The following is a 19,325-nucleotide window of genomic DNA, read 5'->3' as shown; positions in this document are numbered from 1 at the left end:
AGGGGGTAAGTGTGTATTCGGGTGAGAAAGGGAAAAAGGAGGGTGAGTAGATACAGTATGAATGGCGGGGGTAGATATCCCATTTTAGTTACCCTATATGACTACAGACTTTGTTCTTTGATGATAACATTAACGAGCCATCACTAAGAGACCCTGGTTAAGCGAGACTTGAAAATTCAAATTTTTTTTAAAACGCTACATATGTATGCAAGGCTGATCCTTGCTTACGTAGGTAGGAGTTTGTGTAGTTATTTATGGAAAATTTCTCTTGAAAATCCGATTCAAAACTGATTGCATACCATTGGAAGAAGAGTTTGCACTAAGATTATTAACTACAAAAGCCTCATTCATTCCCTTTTCGAGGCATAAGCAAACATCCTCAAAAATACTCATCAGAAATGCTATCAAAGTGATTCCAGGATAAAAACAAGGATTTTATAATTCTTTGAGTTATTTCTTCTTTTTTAGCCAGGGGCTAAGCATGCAAACTCTTCTTCCAATGGAAGGCAAAAACATTGTATCTCATTGCTACATGACTAAAGTAGGCTCCTCAGAGGGGCCTTCATAATAATGTGGCTTCAAAATACATGGGTGGAAGTTGGCCCATTCGATCAAATAGGTTTAGGAGTCTATCACATTCCCAAACTTGTACCCTAACTCCAGAATTAATGTTTGGTTTGTTAGACCATTACATTACATAGATGTTCAATTTCTAGACTTAAACTTAGTAGTGACTCCCATATCTCCGCCCCAATCCATTTGATTAGTGGCGTACTCTTGGGCGCCCTTCCATTAAAGGGAATATCTTTTTTTTTTTTTTTTTTTTTTTTGAGGATCATCATTAAAGGGAATATCTAAATGCATAAAATTCTACATGAGATTCATTAATAGGGATTAGTTGATAGAGGTATCAAAGAAAATAAATGATCTGTTTCTCCGATTTCTTATGCCACGCCAAACAAAGAAAACACAAAAAAGATCAAAGTAAGGGCTTGTTTGGTAGTAGTGCTCAAAATATTGTTGTTCAAAATGATGTGAAAATTGTAGTTTAAAAAGTGTTGTGAAAACATGTGTTTAAAATATTTATAATGCAAATGTGTTTGGTGCTATATTTCAAATAACATATTTTAAAATAAAAAAACATAATTGTGTATTTGGTATGTATATGTTTTTTTTTTTGTTTTAAAGTAATTAAAAGAATACTATTTTATTTAAGGAGAGATAAAAAGAACAAAAAAAAAAAAAAAAAAAAAAAAAAAAAAAGAAGAATAGAGAAAGACAGAATGGTGGGCCTATGGGAGAAAAAAAAAAGGAAAAAAAAAAAGGAGTTTAGTCTTGCAATGGCCCTATAATTTTCAACTTATTTATGAAAAGACCATTCAACAACGATGCTTGAAAACTAAAAATTGGTATGGATGAGTTTTCAAAATATATGTTTTAAACACTCTAAATTGAGAATTTTAACTCAAACACTCTAGGTAAAAAACTTCTACCAAACACAGTTTTATTTTTGGGGTTTACAATTTTCAATGTTCAAACATTGAAAACTACTGTTAGGACAAGATTTTCATACCTCTCTAACAATATATGTAATTATTTTTTCAAGGATTTTGTAATTTAATTAACAGCACTTAGTGTTTTCAGCAGAGATATTCAAGGTCAAAAAATATATATATATATATATATATATTGAAAGACTAACTTAAAATAAATAAATAAATAAATAAAATTGAAATTATCAAAAAGAAAAGAAAATTAAACCGATCAATATAACTTTAATGGAAACTAGCTTTTTAAGGGAAAAATAATGCATTGTATTGTCACCGACAGTTTTCTGCACTTCAAGATGCTCATGTAAAATGTGCTAAGTTTCCATACACATATTATAAAATTATGAAAGACACATCATTCAACTACTTGGAATGCGGTGGATTGCAATTATATTTGAAAAAGATAAAACTATCTTTACTCCATTAATCAAACATGTATATAGTTGAATTCAATTAAAGAATTTAAAGCACAGCACCTAAGAAATTTGTATAACTTAACTTTTGGAAATCTAATATATATACTTGAAGAGCTCATGCTAAACACTAATAGGAAATGGCTCTACTATCATTGCTGCCAGAGCTACACAAAATAGTATTCCAACTAAATCCCCTCCTCTCCCTTCTTATCCTCTTCACTTCTCTTTATGCCAAACCCAATTTACCTCCATCCCCACCAAAGCTACCGTTAATTGGAAACCTTCACCAGTTAGGCACATTCCCATATCGTTCTCTTCAAGCACTCTCAAAGAAGTATGGCCCTATAATGCCCTTAGATTTGGGGCATACTCCAACCCTGGTGGTGTCATCTATAGCTATGGCCAGAGAAATGATGAAGACACAAGATATCATTTTCTCAAATCGGGCAAAAACCACAACTCCCGATATCTTCCTCTACATATGGATGCACAGACGTAGCATTCTCATCCTATGGTGAGTATTGGAGATAAGCTAAGAAAATTTGTGTCCTTGAACTTTTGAGTCTCAAAAGAGTGCTATCTTTCCAATTTGTAAGAGATGAAGAAGTTGCATTATTAATCAAGAACATACGTGAGTTGTGCATCCAAAAGGCTTCTCCTAATCTAGGTGACATGTTGATTGCGACTTCAAATAACATAGTGTCTAGATGTGTACTTGGACGGAAGTTCCAAGATGGTAAGAGCAGGTTGTGGCACCTATCAAGAAGGATAACAGAGCAATTAACAGCATTCTGTTTGGGAGATTTTTTCCCTTCTATGAAATGGATTGATGTTCTTACAGGGTTAATACTGTTGTGAAATTTTAAAATACTCGCAAGTGTATGAACCGTACCGAAGTATAGTTTGACAAGAACGAGGTTGAACCCACAGGAACTTGAATGTACGTAGGAAAATTAAATCAAATCTTAATCAAATTAATCCTAATCTAGTTTAATAAAAATTAGTTGTTTTGAAATTAAATAAACTAAGCAAATAATAAAATTAAGCATAGAGTTAAACTAAGCAAAATATATAAAGCAATAAAAAGATATAAACAATCAAGAGAAAGGAATTAAGGTTTTGGAATCCACCTTGTAAGTCATATTAGTATATATTTATGATCATTGATTTTTCCCAACCACTACATGATAATCTAGAAATCAATCTTGCTACCATGGAAAATATTATCATTAAAAATTCTATTTAAATATCTAAAGCATGTTCTTCTTCACTTCTTAAATATAAAATCAAATTATCAATTATATCCGTAGCCAAACAAATCACAAGATATATACAATTCTAAAAATCAAATCATAAATCATATCCATTGACAGACAAATCACAAGCGATATCCAATTTTATAATCAAGAATTAATAAACCAAGCATTCAATTAATTAAGATAAATCCTAAATCATGAGAAAAACATGATTGAACTCATATCTAGAATCTCATCTTAGTCAATTGATATGAAGCAAGAACAATTTAAATCATTAAAGAACAACTATTGTGGGAAAAATCAAATCACATAAATATTACTAATAATTCTTAACAAGGTTTCATCCTCAACCCTAATTATAAATTTAGCTACTCGTGTTAATTGAAATAAAACAAAAGAATAAAAGAAAACCACGTTGTTCTCCTGCCTGCGCTTCAGTCCTAGCCGCCCCCTTAAACAATCTAACCTAGAGGCTTATATATGAAAATAGCCGCCTTACACTATGCTATATTCCTAATACAATTAGAATAAGGAATTCATATTTCAAGCCGCGCACTAACACTTAGGTACATGTTTTGATGAAGTAATACGGAGGCCCACAACAACAATTCAATTAGTGATTGATTTCCGAAGCCCACTACGTTGACTTGTTTTCTATTGTGACACACCTGTGCTTGATTGTAGTTTCTTTCCTAGCAAACTTCATCCATGTTGAATTGCATCTTGGTCTTCTTCTTGAATTCACGCCTGGGCTGGAAGCTCTACTTCTTTGGGCTGAATCTTTACTTCATGGCAAGCTCTCTTCTCTTGAGTAGGCTTTATAATCGGCTTGACCCACCTAGCATTCAACTTGTGACTTGTTCAGCTTCTCAATTGTGAATAGCCTTTATTTTCCACAAAACAAATATAATATATAATTAGTCACAAAATAATATAAAAATAAAGCTAACTATGTAAATCTGATGGTACTTTATTGAATATATTTCATGCACATCAAATACCAAGTATGAAAACCACTTTTCGAGAACTTGATGCCTTTTTTGATGAGGTTATTGAAGAACACAAGACAATAAAAAGTAGTTATGAAAATCCTAATTATAAGAAGGATTTCATGGATATTCTCCTCCAACTTCAACAGAATCCTATGCTCGAGTTTGAGCTAACTGATGACAACATCAAAGTGATCCTACTGTTATCTCTCTCTCTCTCATCTAAAAGTTTTCTTTTTCTATAGAGTGATGATATAGGGTTACTATAAATTTTATTCCATAAATCTTATAAATTGATCTATTAGCAATTACTAAAATGTAATTAGTAATATGAGGAATAATATAAATTTTACTACATAAACTTTATAAACGGATGTATCAATTTTTAACATGAGAAAAAAGTAAATACAAATTATTTATTACATTGGATGTGGCATTGATCACATTCATTATCAAGTTAGTTTATAAGATTTTTGCAGTAAATCTAGTAGCAACTATTGTAGGTTTAGTATTTTCAAAAAGTAATTCATGCTTTTATTATGTTATTAAAGCAACACTAACATTTTATAAGGTTTTCAGCAGGGAAAAAAAACATTTTATAAGGTTTTATAATGTTTCCAAAAGTAATTCATGCATTCATTGTGTAAACCTTTTATAGTAGAATTAGTAGCGCCTTTAACATTTTCCTCTTTATAATTTAAGGACATGTTTGTGGGAGGAACCGATACTACTTCAACAATTCTGGAATGGTTAATGGCAGAGCTTTTAAAAGCTTCAAGTACCATGAAGAGAGCTCGAGAAGAGTGGTGGGAAAGAAGTCAAGGATAGATCAGAATGATATCAATCAAATGAATTACTTGAAATGTGTCATCAAAGAAACGTTGAGACTACACCCACCAATTCCTCTTATGGTGCCTCGAGAAACAACAAAAAGTGTGAAATTTGGAGGTTATGATATTCCGCCAAAAACAAGAGCATATGTCAATGCATGGGCAGTCCATAGGGATCCTGAGGTATGGGATAGGCCAGAAGAATTTCACCCAGAGAGATTCATCGACAGTCCAATTGATTTCATAGGCCAAGACTTTGAATTGTTCCCATTTGGAGGTGGGAGAAGGGCATGTCCAGGTTCGACATTCAGTGTTTCTTCTATTGAATATGTAATTGCCAATCTCTTATATTGGTTTGACTGGAGGTTGCCCAATGCAAATGTTAAGGGAGAAGACTTGGACATGAGCGAAGCTAAGTCCTTCGTTGTGTCTAAGAAAATTCCTCTTCATCTTGTACCATCATTGTACTCTCCTTGATCTATGATTGATAGATTTATGGTTGTTCTCATAATAATGTAATTTTTCTGTGTTCTCTTATCGAATTATAGTGTATTGGGAACTTCAACCTTAAATGGTGCACTGCATTCTCTTTCCCTACTTGCTACCAAACTTAACTCTTGAAATTGTAGACAGCATTAGTTAGAATAACGTGATAAATAATTAAATTCATAAAAAGTTAGAAAAACATATGTATTGAAATACATTTATTAAAGGGGAATATGATCAACAGGTTAAGGGAGTCTTAGAATATAAAAAAATAATACTCCTAAATTGTTGTAACTAACTTTTGAATAAGTTATGATTGAGTTAAAAATTGAATTCATTGTGAAAATGGCATACAAAGAGACGTTTAAATAACCAAGTTATTAAGCAATTTGGGTAGAAACTTTGGAATCTAAATTTGTCGTGGAAAAATTAAAAATTTCATGCAAAGAATGTAGAAGTTTTCATAAAATAATAGAAAAATTCACTATTGGTTTACGAGTACTTTTAAGGTAATTGTTAATAAGCTATTTTAGAAAAGCTTTAATGTACACAACTTTCATCGAAAATATAAAAATTCATAAAAAAAATTAATTTTTTTTTTTTCATAAAGGCATACACTAATCATCCATTTTAGAAATTTTTTATGAGAAAAAAAAAGTGAATTTTTTCATAAATATTTTTTTTAAATGGTTTATTAATATTATAATATATATATCTTTAGGTCATAGGTTGATAAAACTCATATTATATTACCAGTCATTGTCAGTGTCATTGATGAAAGACCACTAAGCTCGAAACCTCTTTTTGAAGTAGTCCTTGAGCAATTATAATTTATTGGTACTATCTTTTTTATTTATTTTTTATTTTTATTGGAAGTACAATAATTGAATAAATAAGTAAATAAACTAATGCCAGATTTTTTTTTTTTCAAGAGTAAGGAAAAAAAAAAACATGTTTGAAAGCAACAACATGAAAGATATATAGGAGCGTTCAGCTCCAAACCTCTATGGAAATGGTCCATGAGCAATTATATATTGGTACCATCTGAATTATGTCTATTTATTTATTTTTTAAGGTAAATACAAATTCTGCATTGTTCTGGTTCAACAATTATTAAATGAATAAATTGATACCGGATTTCTTTACTTGAGTAGGAAGAGGACATACACATTCATATAGATGAAGAAACTCACTACCTAAACAAATTAACCCAAGAAATAGAGAGTTAAAAGATAGGAACACAGACTAATAGATAAAAATAATAAAGTATGAAACTTAGGTTATGTTTGGTAACGGTTTTTGTTTTTTATTTTCAAAAACTTGTTTTGGAGAATATAAAGAAAAAACAATTTTCTTGTATTTTTGAAATCAAAAACATGTTTGGTTAGTTGAAATTAAAAAATAGTTTTTCAAAGAAAAAATAGAAAATACTAAAATATGTTACTAGGATTTGAACTCTAATGCTAACTCATTAAATAAGACAAATTTATTAACTCAAATGTGTGTTTTCATTGACTTTTGAAAAGTAGAAACTAAAAACAAGTGTTTTCGGTTTTCTTCACAAATTAAGTTTTGAAAACAGTTTTTATTTTCTGTCTATTTTGGGTTGCCAAACAAGTTTTTTAATCTCAAAAATAGAAAATTGTTTTTGGAAACAAAAAATAAGGGAAAAAAACAGTTACTAAACATACCCTTATCTTCTTCTCAAAAAAAAATTAAAAAAAAAAATATATATATATATATACAAAGTAAGAAACTTGCAACCTATTATAATCTACTGAATGATAAGAGTTTATAAGGAAGAAATCATTTTTTTAATTTATAAGCAATAGCACTCAATATTCCATCTGATTTTCATCCATACATGAGCTAGGACTTGTACAAGACCAATCTCTAAGTATGAGTATTGAAAACTAGTATCCTTAGGGTATTTGTTAATAGATCACTTTAGAAAAGTTTTGTTAACATTTTCATGGAAAATATAAAAATTTGACATAAAAATCAATTGCTTTTTTTTTTTTCCTATAAAAGTTTTCTAAAATTATTTTCTAAACCAATAATTTTAGAGCATTTGTTAACTCTTTCATTAATAATAATAATAATAATAATAATAAGAAATATAGTCTACGTTCCACCAAGAATAAGTTTGGGATCAAATTATGTCATGGGAAGGTTCAAGGCACCCGCACACGCTCGATATGTTTACTGGTCTCTACTAAGTAAGTAAGAGCTATTTAGTGTTCAATTAATTATTTGATAGACAAAATATTATTAACCAAATTTATTTCATCAACTCAAAAAAGTGGTAAATTTTACGGCAGATGACCTAAAACTAAATCGAGTGACAAGATAAACGATAATAATAAAAACAAGATAATAAAGAAATTAAAAACTAGCGTAAGAGAATAACACTTTTACTATCTAAAGCATGTCTAAACTTACTCTTATTTTCAACTGTCATTCGGAAACAGAAGTTAAATTTATTTTAGCCTTGAATTTTATTCTAGAGAAACTATACTTTAAAAGTTATCAAACGTATTTGTTAAAAGTCGGATAAGCCCATGAATTAGCTCTTTTTTTTTTTTTTCTTTTTTCCTTTTTCTCTTTTCTTTTTTTAATAGAGAAAGCCCATGAATTAGCTTTTCATTCTTTGCAATGCGCGTAGGCTTTTGTTTTATCTAAACTCTTTTTTGATATAAGCTGGGCCAAAAAACTAAATAAGATTACGAACTAAAGGTCCATTTAAACTATGAGTTTAGAATTGAAATGAGCCCACAGTCTAGAACATTCAATAAAGCACCTCCCCTTATTAGTCGATATCATTCCCATGTTTTTATGTTTTTCTACATTAAACCAGTCTCCTCTGCTTTCACTGTTAGCACTGATTACTGAATGTCAAATTTTACCAACATCCAAGATCATGAAATGTCATACAACAAGCAATCTCAGCCCCTCCTTAGCTGAGTTTGGCGGCAGTTTACACAGTGATGTACGGTGGCAACAGCAAAGATGCTCCCAGCAGTGGTCCTCCAACGCGGTGCCAGTGTTGCGGTCACTGGAGACACCATTTCGGTGACCGGTTCTAGAGGCTTGATAACTGAATACACCACTTGGCAATGGTTTGGTTATCGGACTTTTGACACTAGAGTCTTTGGTGGGTGAGCCATCAGTTTTGATAATTAGCTTGAAAAAGTTTACTTGTCATACCCTAGGAAGCACGGGTGCGTTTCGGGACTCGGGTGCGGAACTCGGCAATTTTTGAAAAAGGTGGATGCAGGTGCGGCGGGACTCGGCGATTAAAAAATTATTAAAAATATTTTTACTTATATTTTTAATATATTGCTAAACATACTTTTTCACATTATATAAACTGTAGGGTTAGGATTTGTGGCCCAAGCCCAAATACAATAAATTTATAGAGTGTGGATGATAGAGCTAGGTTGACTATGGAGCTTATAACGGTTGATCACAACGTCCCTATATAAACCAGCATGAAATTACACGTAAAAATCAAGTAAGTTCAAGTCTGAAGAGACTTGTGATAAATTGAATACATGTTACAATTCTTAGGGTTACAGTCAGACCTCTCCTTTCTTTGCTTTCTTCCCTTTCTCTTTTTTCCTCCCTCTCATTATTAGGAGCCTTTCTTCTTTATATAGCATCCTCTCCCATTATCTCCATCGTCCACTTGTTCTTTATCTAGCTCCCTACTTGAGTGCATGTCATGTCATGTATCTCCCTCAGCTTTTTGTGAGTGATGGTAGCTGAAGTTACACTGTTCAGGGGTCTTCTCCACATAAATGCGGCCAGAAAAGTTGCTGCAGTGCATTTAATACGGTGGTGGCAGCTTTTCCTTGTAGATATTTCTCCATTCCTCTTATCTCCAGGTGTGTCTAAAGTTTATCTAGATTGCTGAAGTCACTAGTAAACTCATTCGAACTCCCCAGATATTTACATGACCCAAAATCTTTTCATCCGAGGATAATGATATCTTCGGAATACTGATGCTCTCTTCGGATGGAGTTTCTTCGTCCTCATGTATCATTCTTTCACGCGAAGTACCCCTCGACAATTTTAGCCTCTTCGAACATACAATAACCTTCACATTGGGCTTTAGGCCCACTACATATGGCTGGGCTTTTCCCCCACAATAGTCCCTCAAAATTTTAATTTTTCCTTCGCCTCCGAAGAGAAAAAATAAGATTTTGATTTGCTACAAAATAAAAACCAGAAATGCAAAAATATCTTAGTTCACCCGTGTAGGAGCATAGATTTGCGCACTTCATAATTGCTGCTGCCGTTTCAAGGTTTCCAAAGCACCATTAATTACTCCAAGCGGCGTTTTGTCTTTGCCATCTAACGGTGGACTACTGATCCAACGGCCGTGATTCTTCCTCAGAATTTGGGCGGGATAACTCCTTCCCCTTCGTTTGTCTCTATATAACGCCCTAGAGGAGGTTTTTCCTCTCTTACTTTACATATTTTCAGACTTTCTAGCGAACAGAGGCATTCAAATCAATCAGACTCTACGACCATCACATCCTAAATCTACAAGCATCTCCACAAGCTTAGATATCATTTTCCGATCCGATTCATGTAAGTCTTCACATATTCGTCTTTACTCTTCTCCTCGGACACACTTTTTGTCCTTCAAGTAGTCGCCCCCTAATAACTGCGTTTGGAGTTCCTCCTATCTCGTTTGTTTAGGATGGGTAAGTATCAGTATTTGGTGGACAGTCCTGCTCAGATGGAGAAGTTTAGAGCCACATACCGCAAACTAGAAGATGTGGGTTTGAGATATAGCCCCCCAGAAAAATTCCTAGCAGATCGGAAAGAGGGTGAAGTGATAATCTCCGTCATCGCCTTCCTGGAAGGAGGAATGACGATTCCTACGGGCCCCATCACCGCTAACTATCTTCAAAACCATAGGCTTAGCCCCGAGCAATGTGCGCCCAACGTCTTTAGGGTTTTAGGGGCCGTTGATGATCTGAACCGCCATCTGTGCTTGGGACTCACCTGGCTAGACGTGGTGCATATGTACGAGTGCCACAGTCAGAAAGGAGCGGGATATTATTTGAAATCTCGATCCGACGTTGTTAGGCTCGTCTCCTGCCTCCCCAAGTCTAACAAGGGGATGAAAGATGATTATCTGATCGTCTCGGGTGCCTGGCATGACGGTTTTCACTGCTCAACCACACTAGGCAAGTCAGGTGGGGGCATCTTAGATTTAGGCTTGCTAACATTAGATTTAGGATTGACCTTTCTTTGCAACTTAGTCTTCTCGGTCTTGCTGTTGCCAAGTTTCTGATTAAATTTTATTGTGATGTTGACAGATAAAAGAAACATTTCTCCTCGGCTGAGCCTTACCAATACCACCGCGCTCAACTACTTGTTGCGATCGAAGATTTTTGTAAGTGAAGACGGGCAACTCCGATCGGTTCCCCTCATTCTCGGTTATACATCCAAACCATCCGATTTACAGCCGATCGGGAACGCGATAAGACAAGAAAACTATCGCCTCAACCGAATCGACGTTGGCCGGAAGGATTTTTTGGCTCCATTCGATCTTATGCGTAAAGGGTGACTTAGAGATTTGATTCAAAGGCTTACTCATAGCATCGTTTCCTACCCTTCCACGTGATGGGCTCTGAGGTTGCTTTTTGTGACGGTGCTCCTCTTCGTATGAAAAGGATTCACTGATTGGTGTTCGAGACCTCTGCTCGTAAGTGACATCTTGCTCGTCACCCCAATCCTCATCAGAATGCGAAGAAATACGTTTTCTTTTTGGATGGCGCAACTCCCTCCTTAACCTCTCAATTTCCAGTTGCATGTTGTTCTTCTCTGCATGAGACACATGATTTCCTCCATGCGGTTGACTTCGCTCAGGGTACGTAGTATGCATGCTACCTTCACGATCTTGTCTCTACTCCAAATTGAGAAAAGGGTCTATGTGTTGGGACGCCCCATATTCTACTGGTTGTTGCCCTGGTTCAGCTATTATCAACTGCTGTTGCTTCCACTTATACTCAAGCTCTTCCCACAGACGGCGCCAATTGTAGGGTTAGGATTTGTGGCCCAAGCCCAAATACAATAAATTTGTAGAGTGTGGATGATAGAGTTAGGTTGACTGTAGAGCTTATAACGGTTGATCACAACGTCCCAGTATAAACCAGCATGAAATTACACATAAAAATCAAGTAAGTTCAAGTCCGAAGAGACTTATAATAAATTGAATACACGTTACAATTCTTAGGGTTACAGTCAGACCTCTCATTTCTTTGCTTTCTTTCCTTTCTCTTTTTTCCTCCCTCTCATTATTAGGAGCCTTTCTTCTTTATATAGCATCCTCCTCCATCATCCCCATCGTCCACCTGTTCTTCATCTAGCTCCCTACTTGAGTACATGTCATGTCATGTATCTCCCTCAGCTTTTTGTGAGTGGCGGTAGCTAAAGTTACACTGTTTAGGGGTCTTCTCCACATAAATGCGACCAGAAAAGTTGTTGCAGTGCATTTAATACGGTGGTGGTAGCTTTTCCTTTTAGATATTTCTCCGTTCCTCTTATCTCCAAGCGTGTCTAAAGTTTATCTAGATTGCTGAAGTCACTAGTAAACTCATTCGAACTCCCCAGATATTTACATGACCCAAAATCTTTTCATCCGAGGATAATGATATCTTCGGAACACTGATGCTCTCTTTGGACGGAGTTTCTTCGTCCCCATGTATCCTTCTTTCACGCGAAGTACCCCTCGACAATTTTAGCCTCTTCGGACATACAATAACCTTCACATTGGGTTTTAGGCCCACTATGTATGGCTGGGCTTTTCCCCCCACATAAACATATACCAAATTTAATAACTAAAACATGATGTTCATAAATTAAATTAACCCACAAGATTGAAACTAAAAGTCTAAAACATTCCATAATGTTAGGAAATTAGAATACAACTCACAAGTTTGAAACTAAAACAAAATAAAAGATAATCAACAAGGCAATCAAACACCAACATCATCATCCTCAATATCAATTGCTTCACTTCGAACTTCACTTTCACTAGTAGTAGCACTAGTGCTAACATTCCCAATAACCACGGCCTCCAACTCTAGCTCATCGAGTGTAAGGGCTGCATTCTCAAGAATTCCTGCTCCTCCATGTATGTCGCTCTTATTTCAAGAGTCTCCAGCAATATCCCACATCTTTGTTGCTGTATGTACGTACTCCTCATTGCGCCTTGACAAGAGTCGAAGATTAGAATGCACATATACCAAATCCTCAACGTGTGCAGAGTCATTTTGTTTCTTTTTAAGGAATGAATAAATTTGTATGTGCTCTAATTCCTCTCAGCGCATGAGGATGAACAAGGTTGTCCAAGAATTTTAAGGGCAAGGGTTTGAAGAGTTGGAAATGCAAAGCCATGGTATTGCCACCAAATCAAAGGTTGTAAGGTCCACCTATCTGTCAAGGCTTCTGGTGAAGGAAACCTCCCTCCTGAAAATGTAGCAAACTCAGACTTCACTACCGGCTTTAATTCATTCTTATCTTGAAAGTATCAATCCAAACACTTGCTCCTTTCCATAGAAATTTCATGATCCCGATGTGGAGGGATGCGTTTTGGATTCTTTGAAAGCCATTCAATGGAGTAATACCTAGTTAAAGATTAAAAAACAAATATAGATGAAACGTGAGTTTTAATAGAAGGGTGAACTAAGGAAAATAGAAAATAAATGTACTTACTTAGGATTTAAGGAATGAGCCAAGCAATGTAGTGGCGTACAATTTTTAGTCCATCGATCAATGAGTATATCATACACCATACCCCAAAATGAGCTATACTGATCATCTTCCAAGCCTTCGTGCTGATATATTACTGCATTCACCTTCTCTATCATTGAATCCCACATCTTATACACAAGATGAAGACAAGGCTTATCTGTGTCGGCCATTCGTGGCATATCATAAATGGGTGCTATGAATTCAAGGATATAATCAATATTATCCCACCAAAGATCACTTAGAATCATATCTTTCACATTTTGAGCTTTTCTAACATCATCCTCCCCATAAGAAGCCCATTGGTCACTAATAGCCATGGCTTGAAGGCATCTTTTTATCAACTTCAACATTTTCAGCATTACACCAACTGAAACAAATCTAGTATCAGCAACTTGGAGCAATTTTAATGGACAAAATTCATTAAACATTGCCAATCTCATTGAATGGTTCATGATAAAAACACGTATGAAGGATGCATTATCAGCAATACGTGTAATCCAACTACATTCCTCATATGTAACTTCATTCTTTTCAGTGTTTTTTGCTGCACAAATATTCTTCAAAGATAGATTGAGAGTGTGGCCAACACAGGGTGTCCAAAATATTTTAGAATACTCACCTTCAATAAGAGATCCAGCAACTTCATCACACTAGCATTATCAGTGATGACTTGGACAACTTTTTCATGTCCAATATCTTTTATAGCATCCTTTAACACCCCAACAATATAATGTTTGTCTTTGAACTCACCTAACCCATCAATTGCCTTTATAAACACTGGACCCCCATCTGATATAGCCATAATATTAATAAGAGGCCTCATTTGTGGATTTGACCATCCATCAGAAACTATACTTACACCATTTTCAAGCCAAGAGTCCTTAATTGGTTTCAAAAGTCTTTCAACATGAGCTCTTTCTTTTTGCAAAAGTGTTGTTCTCAAGGCATTGTATCTAGGAGGAACATAACCTAGAATGTTATAGGTAGCAGCATATGCATAGGAACTACGATAATATGGGTTTCTTGCAAAGTGAAAGGAAAGCCCACCAGTGTAAAACATCCTAGCAATTCTACTATCCAAATCATGTCTAGCATTATTTTGGAATGCTTTCTCCAAAGTAGAATTCATCACCTTTCTCCTCTTACCATCACCCGAATTTGTACTATCACTCCCTTCATGTCTCCGAAATGGGAAAATAGGTGCAGGCCCACAGCCTAGGGGAGGTGGGGGGTAAGGGAATTTGAATTCTCCGTTCCCTCTCTAACTTATCATTCTCAACTTGGTCATGCATTCGCTGCATTTCCAGCCTATGGCTCGGTGTCAGCTTAGGGCATGCTCTAATTCCTTTGCCAGAAATTTTTAATAAATGAGCCTTAACCATAGAATAGGATCCCATATAAACTATACCACAATAGTTACACTTAAAGTATGTATTTCCACCTGATTTAACAGAAGCACCAGGTGGTTTTTCTACTTTAGTCACATACTGCCAAAGAGGAGATTCATCATTTGGCACTTCTTGATTAGATGAAGGTGAAGTGTTTGTGCTAGTAACTTCGTCCATTGCAAATTCAATAGATTCAATTTAACCTACAAATAATAACTATTAACTAAATAAATTAATAATAAATCAAACCCAAGTTCATAAAACACAAATCACAAATCAAACTAACTAACAAATCACAAATCAAACTATTAACTAACAAATAATAACAAACAAATTTAACCTACAAATAATAACTATTAACTAACAAATCACAAATCAAACTAAGATTGAATACGGTACCTGAGTTGAGAATGCGTGAGAGAGAGTTGAAGTTTGAATGGCTGTGTGGCTGAGTGGTTGTGTCTAGACTCTAGAATGGTTGGGATGCACGGACTAAGTAATTCAGTGAAGCTGAGCAACCTAGAGAGCAACATAAAGAAAAGAGAGATGAGCAATTGAGTGAGGGAGCGTGTTTGGAGTCTTTGGACGAAGTGAGATTGTGTGAGAGAGTTTTAGGTTTTAGGTTAAGTCAAACGGTGCGTTTTGCACCTTTTTTTTTTTTTTTTTTAATTTCGGCCTGAACCGGCCATATCGGCTGATTCGGCCAATACGGTCGAAATGGCCGAAACGTCTCGAATCGGCCCGAGTCGACTCGATTTGAGCTGCGTTGGCGCGAGCCAGCTTCGCCATGTGGCAGGATGCGGCCCGACGTGGCACGGACGCGTGGTCAGTGGTGTCCGACGCACGTCGCCGCGTTGGGCCGCGTCTGACAGGGGTGCGGCGCCTCTGGCGCCACGTCCGTGCTTTCCAGATCATACCAAATGCCTGAAACTATTTTAATAAAAATGTTTTACATATAAAATATTTTATGCTTGAAAATATTTTACTTTCAAAACAAATAGAGTGTTCTCCCATTTGATTTTCTTTCTCAACCACTAAAACTCCAAAAGTAAAAGTTGGAAAAAACAAATAAAAATTGATTTGAGTGGATATACTAAAAAAAAGAAAAGAAAAAACAATTGGTTTAAATAACAACGAGGGATTTGGACAAAAAATAAAATGAGAATTTTTGTATTTTTTGAAATCGAGAATTTAATAAAACAGGGGAAGGATGATTGAAAACATAAAGAAAAGGCAAAATTAAAAGCAAAGTTAATACAAAAAATGAGAGAGGGAGAGATTTGAAAGTGTATGCTCATCGTTCAATTAGTTCACCATGAGGGTTGCATGCACAAATGGGTATGCATCATTATAGAGAAATAAAATAGGGTGTTTACAATATCATTTCGATCAAGTTCAGTCCAATTTAGTCCACTTATTTGAGAATGGGAAAAGACATTTTAGATGGGAAATTAATAAACACAACAACAAAACGCATCAACCCAAACTAGACTAAGAAATTCAACTTGTATTTTATTTAAAACCTTACTAATCTATGTATATCTAAAAGTTGAAGTGTAGCATATATTGTTGTTATACTTCTGTTAAGCCACATCAATAGCTACATTATTTACCAATTTTCAACATTCTCTCTCTTATTTTTATTTTTTTTTCTTATTAATTTTCCAACTTATTTCTATACTTTTTCTAATTTTTTCACTCCCTTTTACATTTTTATCTCTCCACTACTATCTACCTTAATATCACTTTTCCTTTATCTCTTTATCTTCCTTTATTATTTGGTTTTCTTATTCCCCTCCTCTTACTACAATTTTACAATTCTCTTTTCCATTCTATTCATAGTTTTTTCACACACAAAATGTTTTCTCTCTCGCTCTCTCTCTCTCTCTCTCTCTCTCTCTTTTCTTTTTTGGTGGATTTTTTTTTAAAAATATTTTTCTTGCATCTCTACTTTAGGTTGATGAATTTTTGTGTTCTTTGGAACTCTACTTTGGGTTGATGTAATTAAGTTTTATGTTTTTAACTTGTTATCTTTTTTATTCTCTTTGATTTCATAGATGTTATCATATTGCATTATATAGATAGTATATAATAATATAATGTTATTTTTTTACATAACATGACTTGGATAATTTGGTGTTTATTTCTATATTTTTTATTTCTACTTTTTTTCTTCTCATATTATTTTCTATAAATTTCTTATTATTCTTTCTCACATTCTCTCTTGAAAAAGTGGTTATTCTCTTTCTCTTGATTTTTTATCCTTTCTTGCAACTCTACTTTCTATTGATGAATTATTGTGATTTTTAAAACTTTATTTTGGGTTTATGCGTTTTGGTGTTGTATTTTTTAGTTCCCCATCACAAGTACTCTCTCTCTCTCTCTCTCTCTCTCTCTCTCTCTCTCTCTCTCTCTCTACAATAAAATTTAAGGAAGAACTTATACTTTTTGGTGTTGTATTTTTTAGTTCCCCATCACAAGTACTCTCTCTCTCTCTCTCTCTCTCTCTCTCTCTCTCTCTCTCTCTCTCTACAATAAAATTTAAGGAAGAACTTATACATATTCAATATAAGTTTGATATGAGTTTTAATTATCATGATAATCTCTTTTAATAGAATGAATAATTTGAATATTTTATTTAAATAAAAATTATACATACATACATATATGTATATAATTATTTATTTTGCTTAAATGTATAATTAATCTCGTGCAATTCATTTAAAGGTAACAACGTTAAAACAAATGAACAAATGTCCTAAAGATTACATTTATATATTCATAGCCTTTATTTTTAGAAAGACTTTTACTTAAATTTAGCCGTACCAAAGTGGATTGAAATGCTACATTAATGTGGCTCAACAAAAGCGTAGTAATAATAAATACTATGCTTAAGATTTTGGATATTACAAGTTTGAGATTTATATATTTTTAATATAAATTTGGATTTAGATTAGGTGCTTTCAACCAAGCATGTCTTTTACCATTATGTAAGTGCACTAAAATAGATCGAATTAGACCAAAAGGAATTGAAGTGATCTGAATGGATTGAATTGGACCAAATGGAATAAAGTGGATCAAATAGACAGAATAGGACCGAATGGACGAAATAGGAACAAGGTGGACCGAATAGGACCGAATAAGAATGAATGACTGAATAGGATTGAAGTAGACAGACTGGACCGAAGTGGACTGAATAGGAGCAATGTGGACTGAATTGGACCGAAGTGGACGAATGGACCAAACAGAACAAAAGTGGACAAAATGGACGAAATAGGACCAAAGTGGACCGAATAGAACTGAAGTGGAAAGTGGACAGAATGGACCGAATAAGACCAATGTAGACCAAATAGGACCTAAGTAAACAGAATGGATTGAAAAAGACCAAAGTGGATAGAATAGGACGAATGTGGACTGAATAGGGCCAATGTGGATTAAATGGACCGAATTGGATTGAATAAGACTGAATGACTCGAATTGGACCTAATAGAACTTTAGTAGATAAAATGGATTAAGTATGACTAAATGGGCCAAACTAGACCAAATTGGATCAAAGAGGGCAGAATGAATTGAATAGAATAAGATTTTTGAATATTTATCATTTTTACGGCTCATATTTCTAATTTCTAATGTCTATTTTAATATTTTTCTTTATATTTTTTAACTCAAAACTAAAGAGTTTAACCCAAATATAATAAAATTTCATAGTTTTCAACCCAAAATTGAAGGATAAAAGTGAATTTTTGAGCTAAAATTGAAAAGAATATCTACAAAAAGAATTAATTTAAGGCCTAATTAGTCTAAAATAGACTGAAGGGGGATCGAAATTGACCGAGTGGACTGAATTGGACTAAGTGAAAAAAAAATATTGGACCAAAATAGACCTAATTGGATAAAATAGAGAAATTTTTTAATTTTTAGGGAGAACAAATTATCTTCAAAAACTTTTAGAGAAAAAATTATATATTATATTATAATACAAAATAATTATTTATTCTCACGTATCGCGTAGATTTGCGACTAATTAAAAATAAAGAGTGGTAAAAGAGAAATGATGATAAATTCTCACTTTTTTGGAAAGTTTAAATTATTAGGAAGTGGTGAATTTAATTATTTACTATTAAATAAGTTTGGTTACCCAAAATTTTTCATAATTGTTGATATGTGATGTTGTGATTATTATATAGTAAAAGCTGCATCAGTCGTGAACTCTTGTGGAGGTAATATTCCTCCAATTACAAATTGCTACTTTAGGAAGTTCTGAAAAGGTTGTGACAAAAGTCCATAGTATTGTTTATAACCAGCTTATTCTAACATTCTTCAAATATGGGTCATTTTCTTCTTTAATTAATAAACAGATATCAAGTCAATACAAAAGATTTTAACTTTTTAAATGGAATGAGACGTAGTAGAGTCAAGTCATAATTCAATTTCATGAGATAAACTACTAGTTTTTCTTTCAAAAAGTAAACTATTAAGAAGTTATAAATTTAAAACCCATTATCGTAACTAATAACTAATGATGTCACTTCGTATTTGTAGCGAGTGAGGAAAGTGACTGCAGACTGCAGTGCACCGTTAAAGTTGGATGTCCCAATACACTAAATTTAGATGCTAAACTAGGAAAAAACTGAAAA

General features: G+C 34.0%; 2 protein-coding genes across 2 annotated transcripts; one reads left to right on the top strand and one right to left on the bottom strand.

Moving 5' to 3' along the window:
* Positions 1–2,101: 2,101 nt before the first annotated feature.
* Positions 2,102–5,518, top strand: LOC111998464 (phenylacetaldehyde oxime monooxygenase CYP71AN24). Its single transcript, XM_065774251.1, is given in 6 exon segments — positions 2,102–2,445; positions 2,447–2,820; positions 4,228–4,413; position 4,457; positions 4,914–5,013; positions 5,016–5,518. Coding segments are annotated over 6 exon segments (1,506 nt in total). The 5' UTR covers positions 2,102–2,103.
* Positions 5,519–12,522: 7,004 nt separating this feature from the next.
* LOC111998465 (uncharacterized) lies at positions 12,523–14,429 on the bottom strand. Its single transcript, XM_024030562.2, has 3 exons — positions 13,920–14,429; positions 13,344–13,857; positions 12,523–12,668 (listed from the first exon to the last, which is right to left on the bottom strand). Exons 1-3 carry the CDS (start codon positions 14,427–14,429, stop codon positions 12,523–12,525), a joined length of 1,170 nt encoding a protein of 389 aa, XP_023886330.2.
* Positions 14,430–19,325: the final 4,896 nt, after the last annotated feature.

The sequence above is a fragment of the Quercus suber genome, unplaced genomic scaffold (genome assembly GCF_002906115.3).
Source record: "Quercus suber isolate HL8 unplaced genomic scaffold, Cork oak 2.0 scaffold_89, whole genome shotgun sequence".
Classification (NCBI taxonomy): domain Eukaryota; kingdom Viridiplantae; phylum Streptophyta; class Magnoliopsida; order Fagales; family Fagaceae; genus Quercus; species Quercus suber.
The sequence above is the reverse complement of the archived record's forward strand: the minus strand, read 5'-3'. Positions and strand labels throughout refer to the sequence as shown.

Coding starts and splice junctions, on each gene's coding strand:
- LOC111998465 (XM_024030562.2), bottom strand. CDS start 14,429: ATGAATTCTACTTTGGAGAAAGCATTCCAAAATAATGCTAGACATGAT. Junction 13,858..13,919: donor TGCTGGATCTCTTATTGAAG/GTGAGTATTCTA, acceptor CTATCTTTGAAG/AATATTTGTGCAGCAAAAAA. Junction 12,669..13,343: donor TCAGTATAGCTCATTTTGGG/GTATGGTGTATG, acceptor ATGGAGGAGCAG/GAATTCTTGAGAATGCAGCC.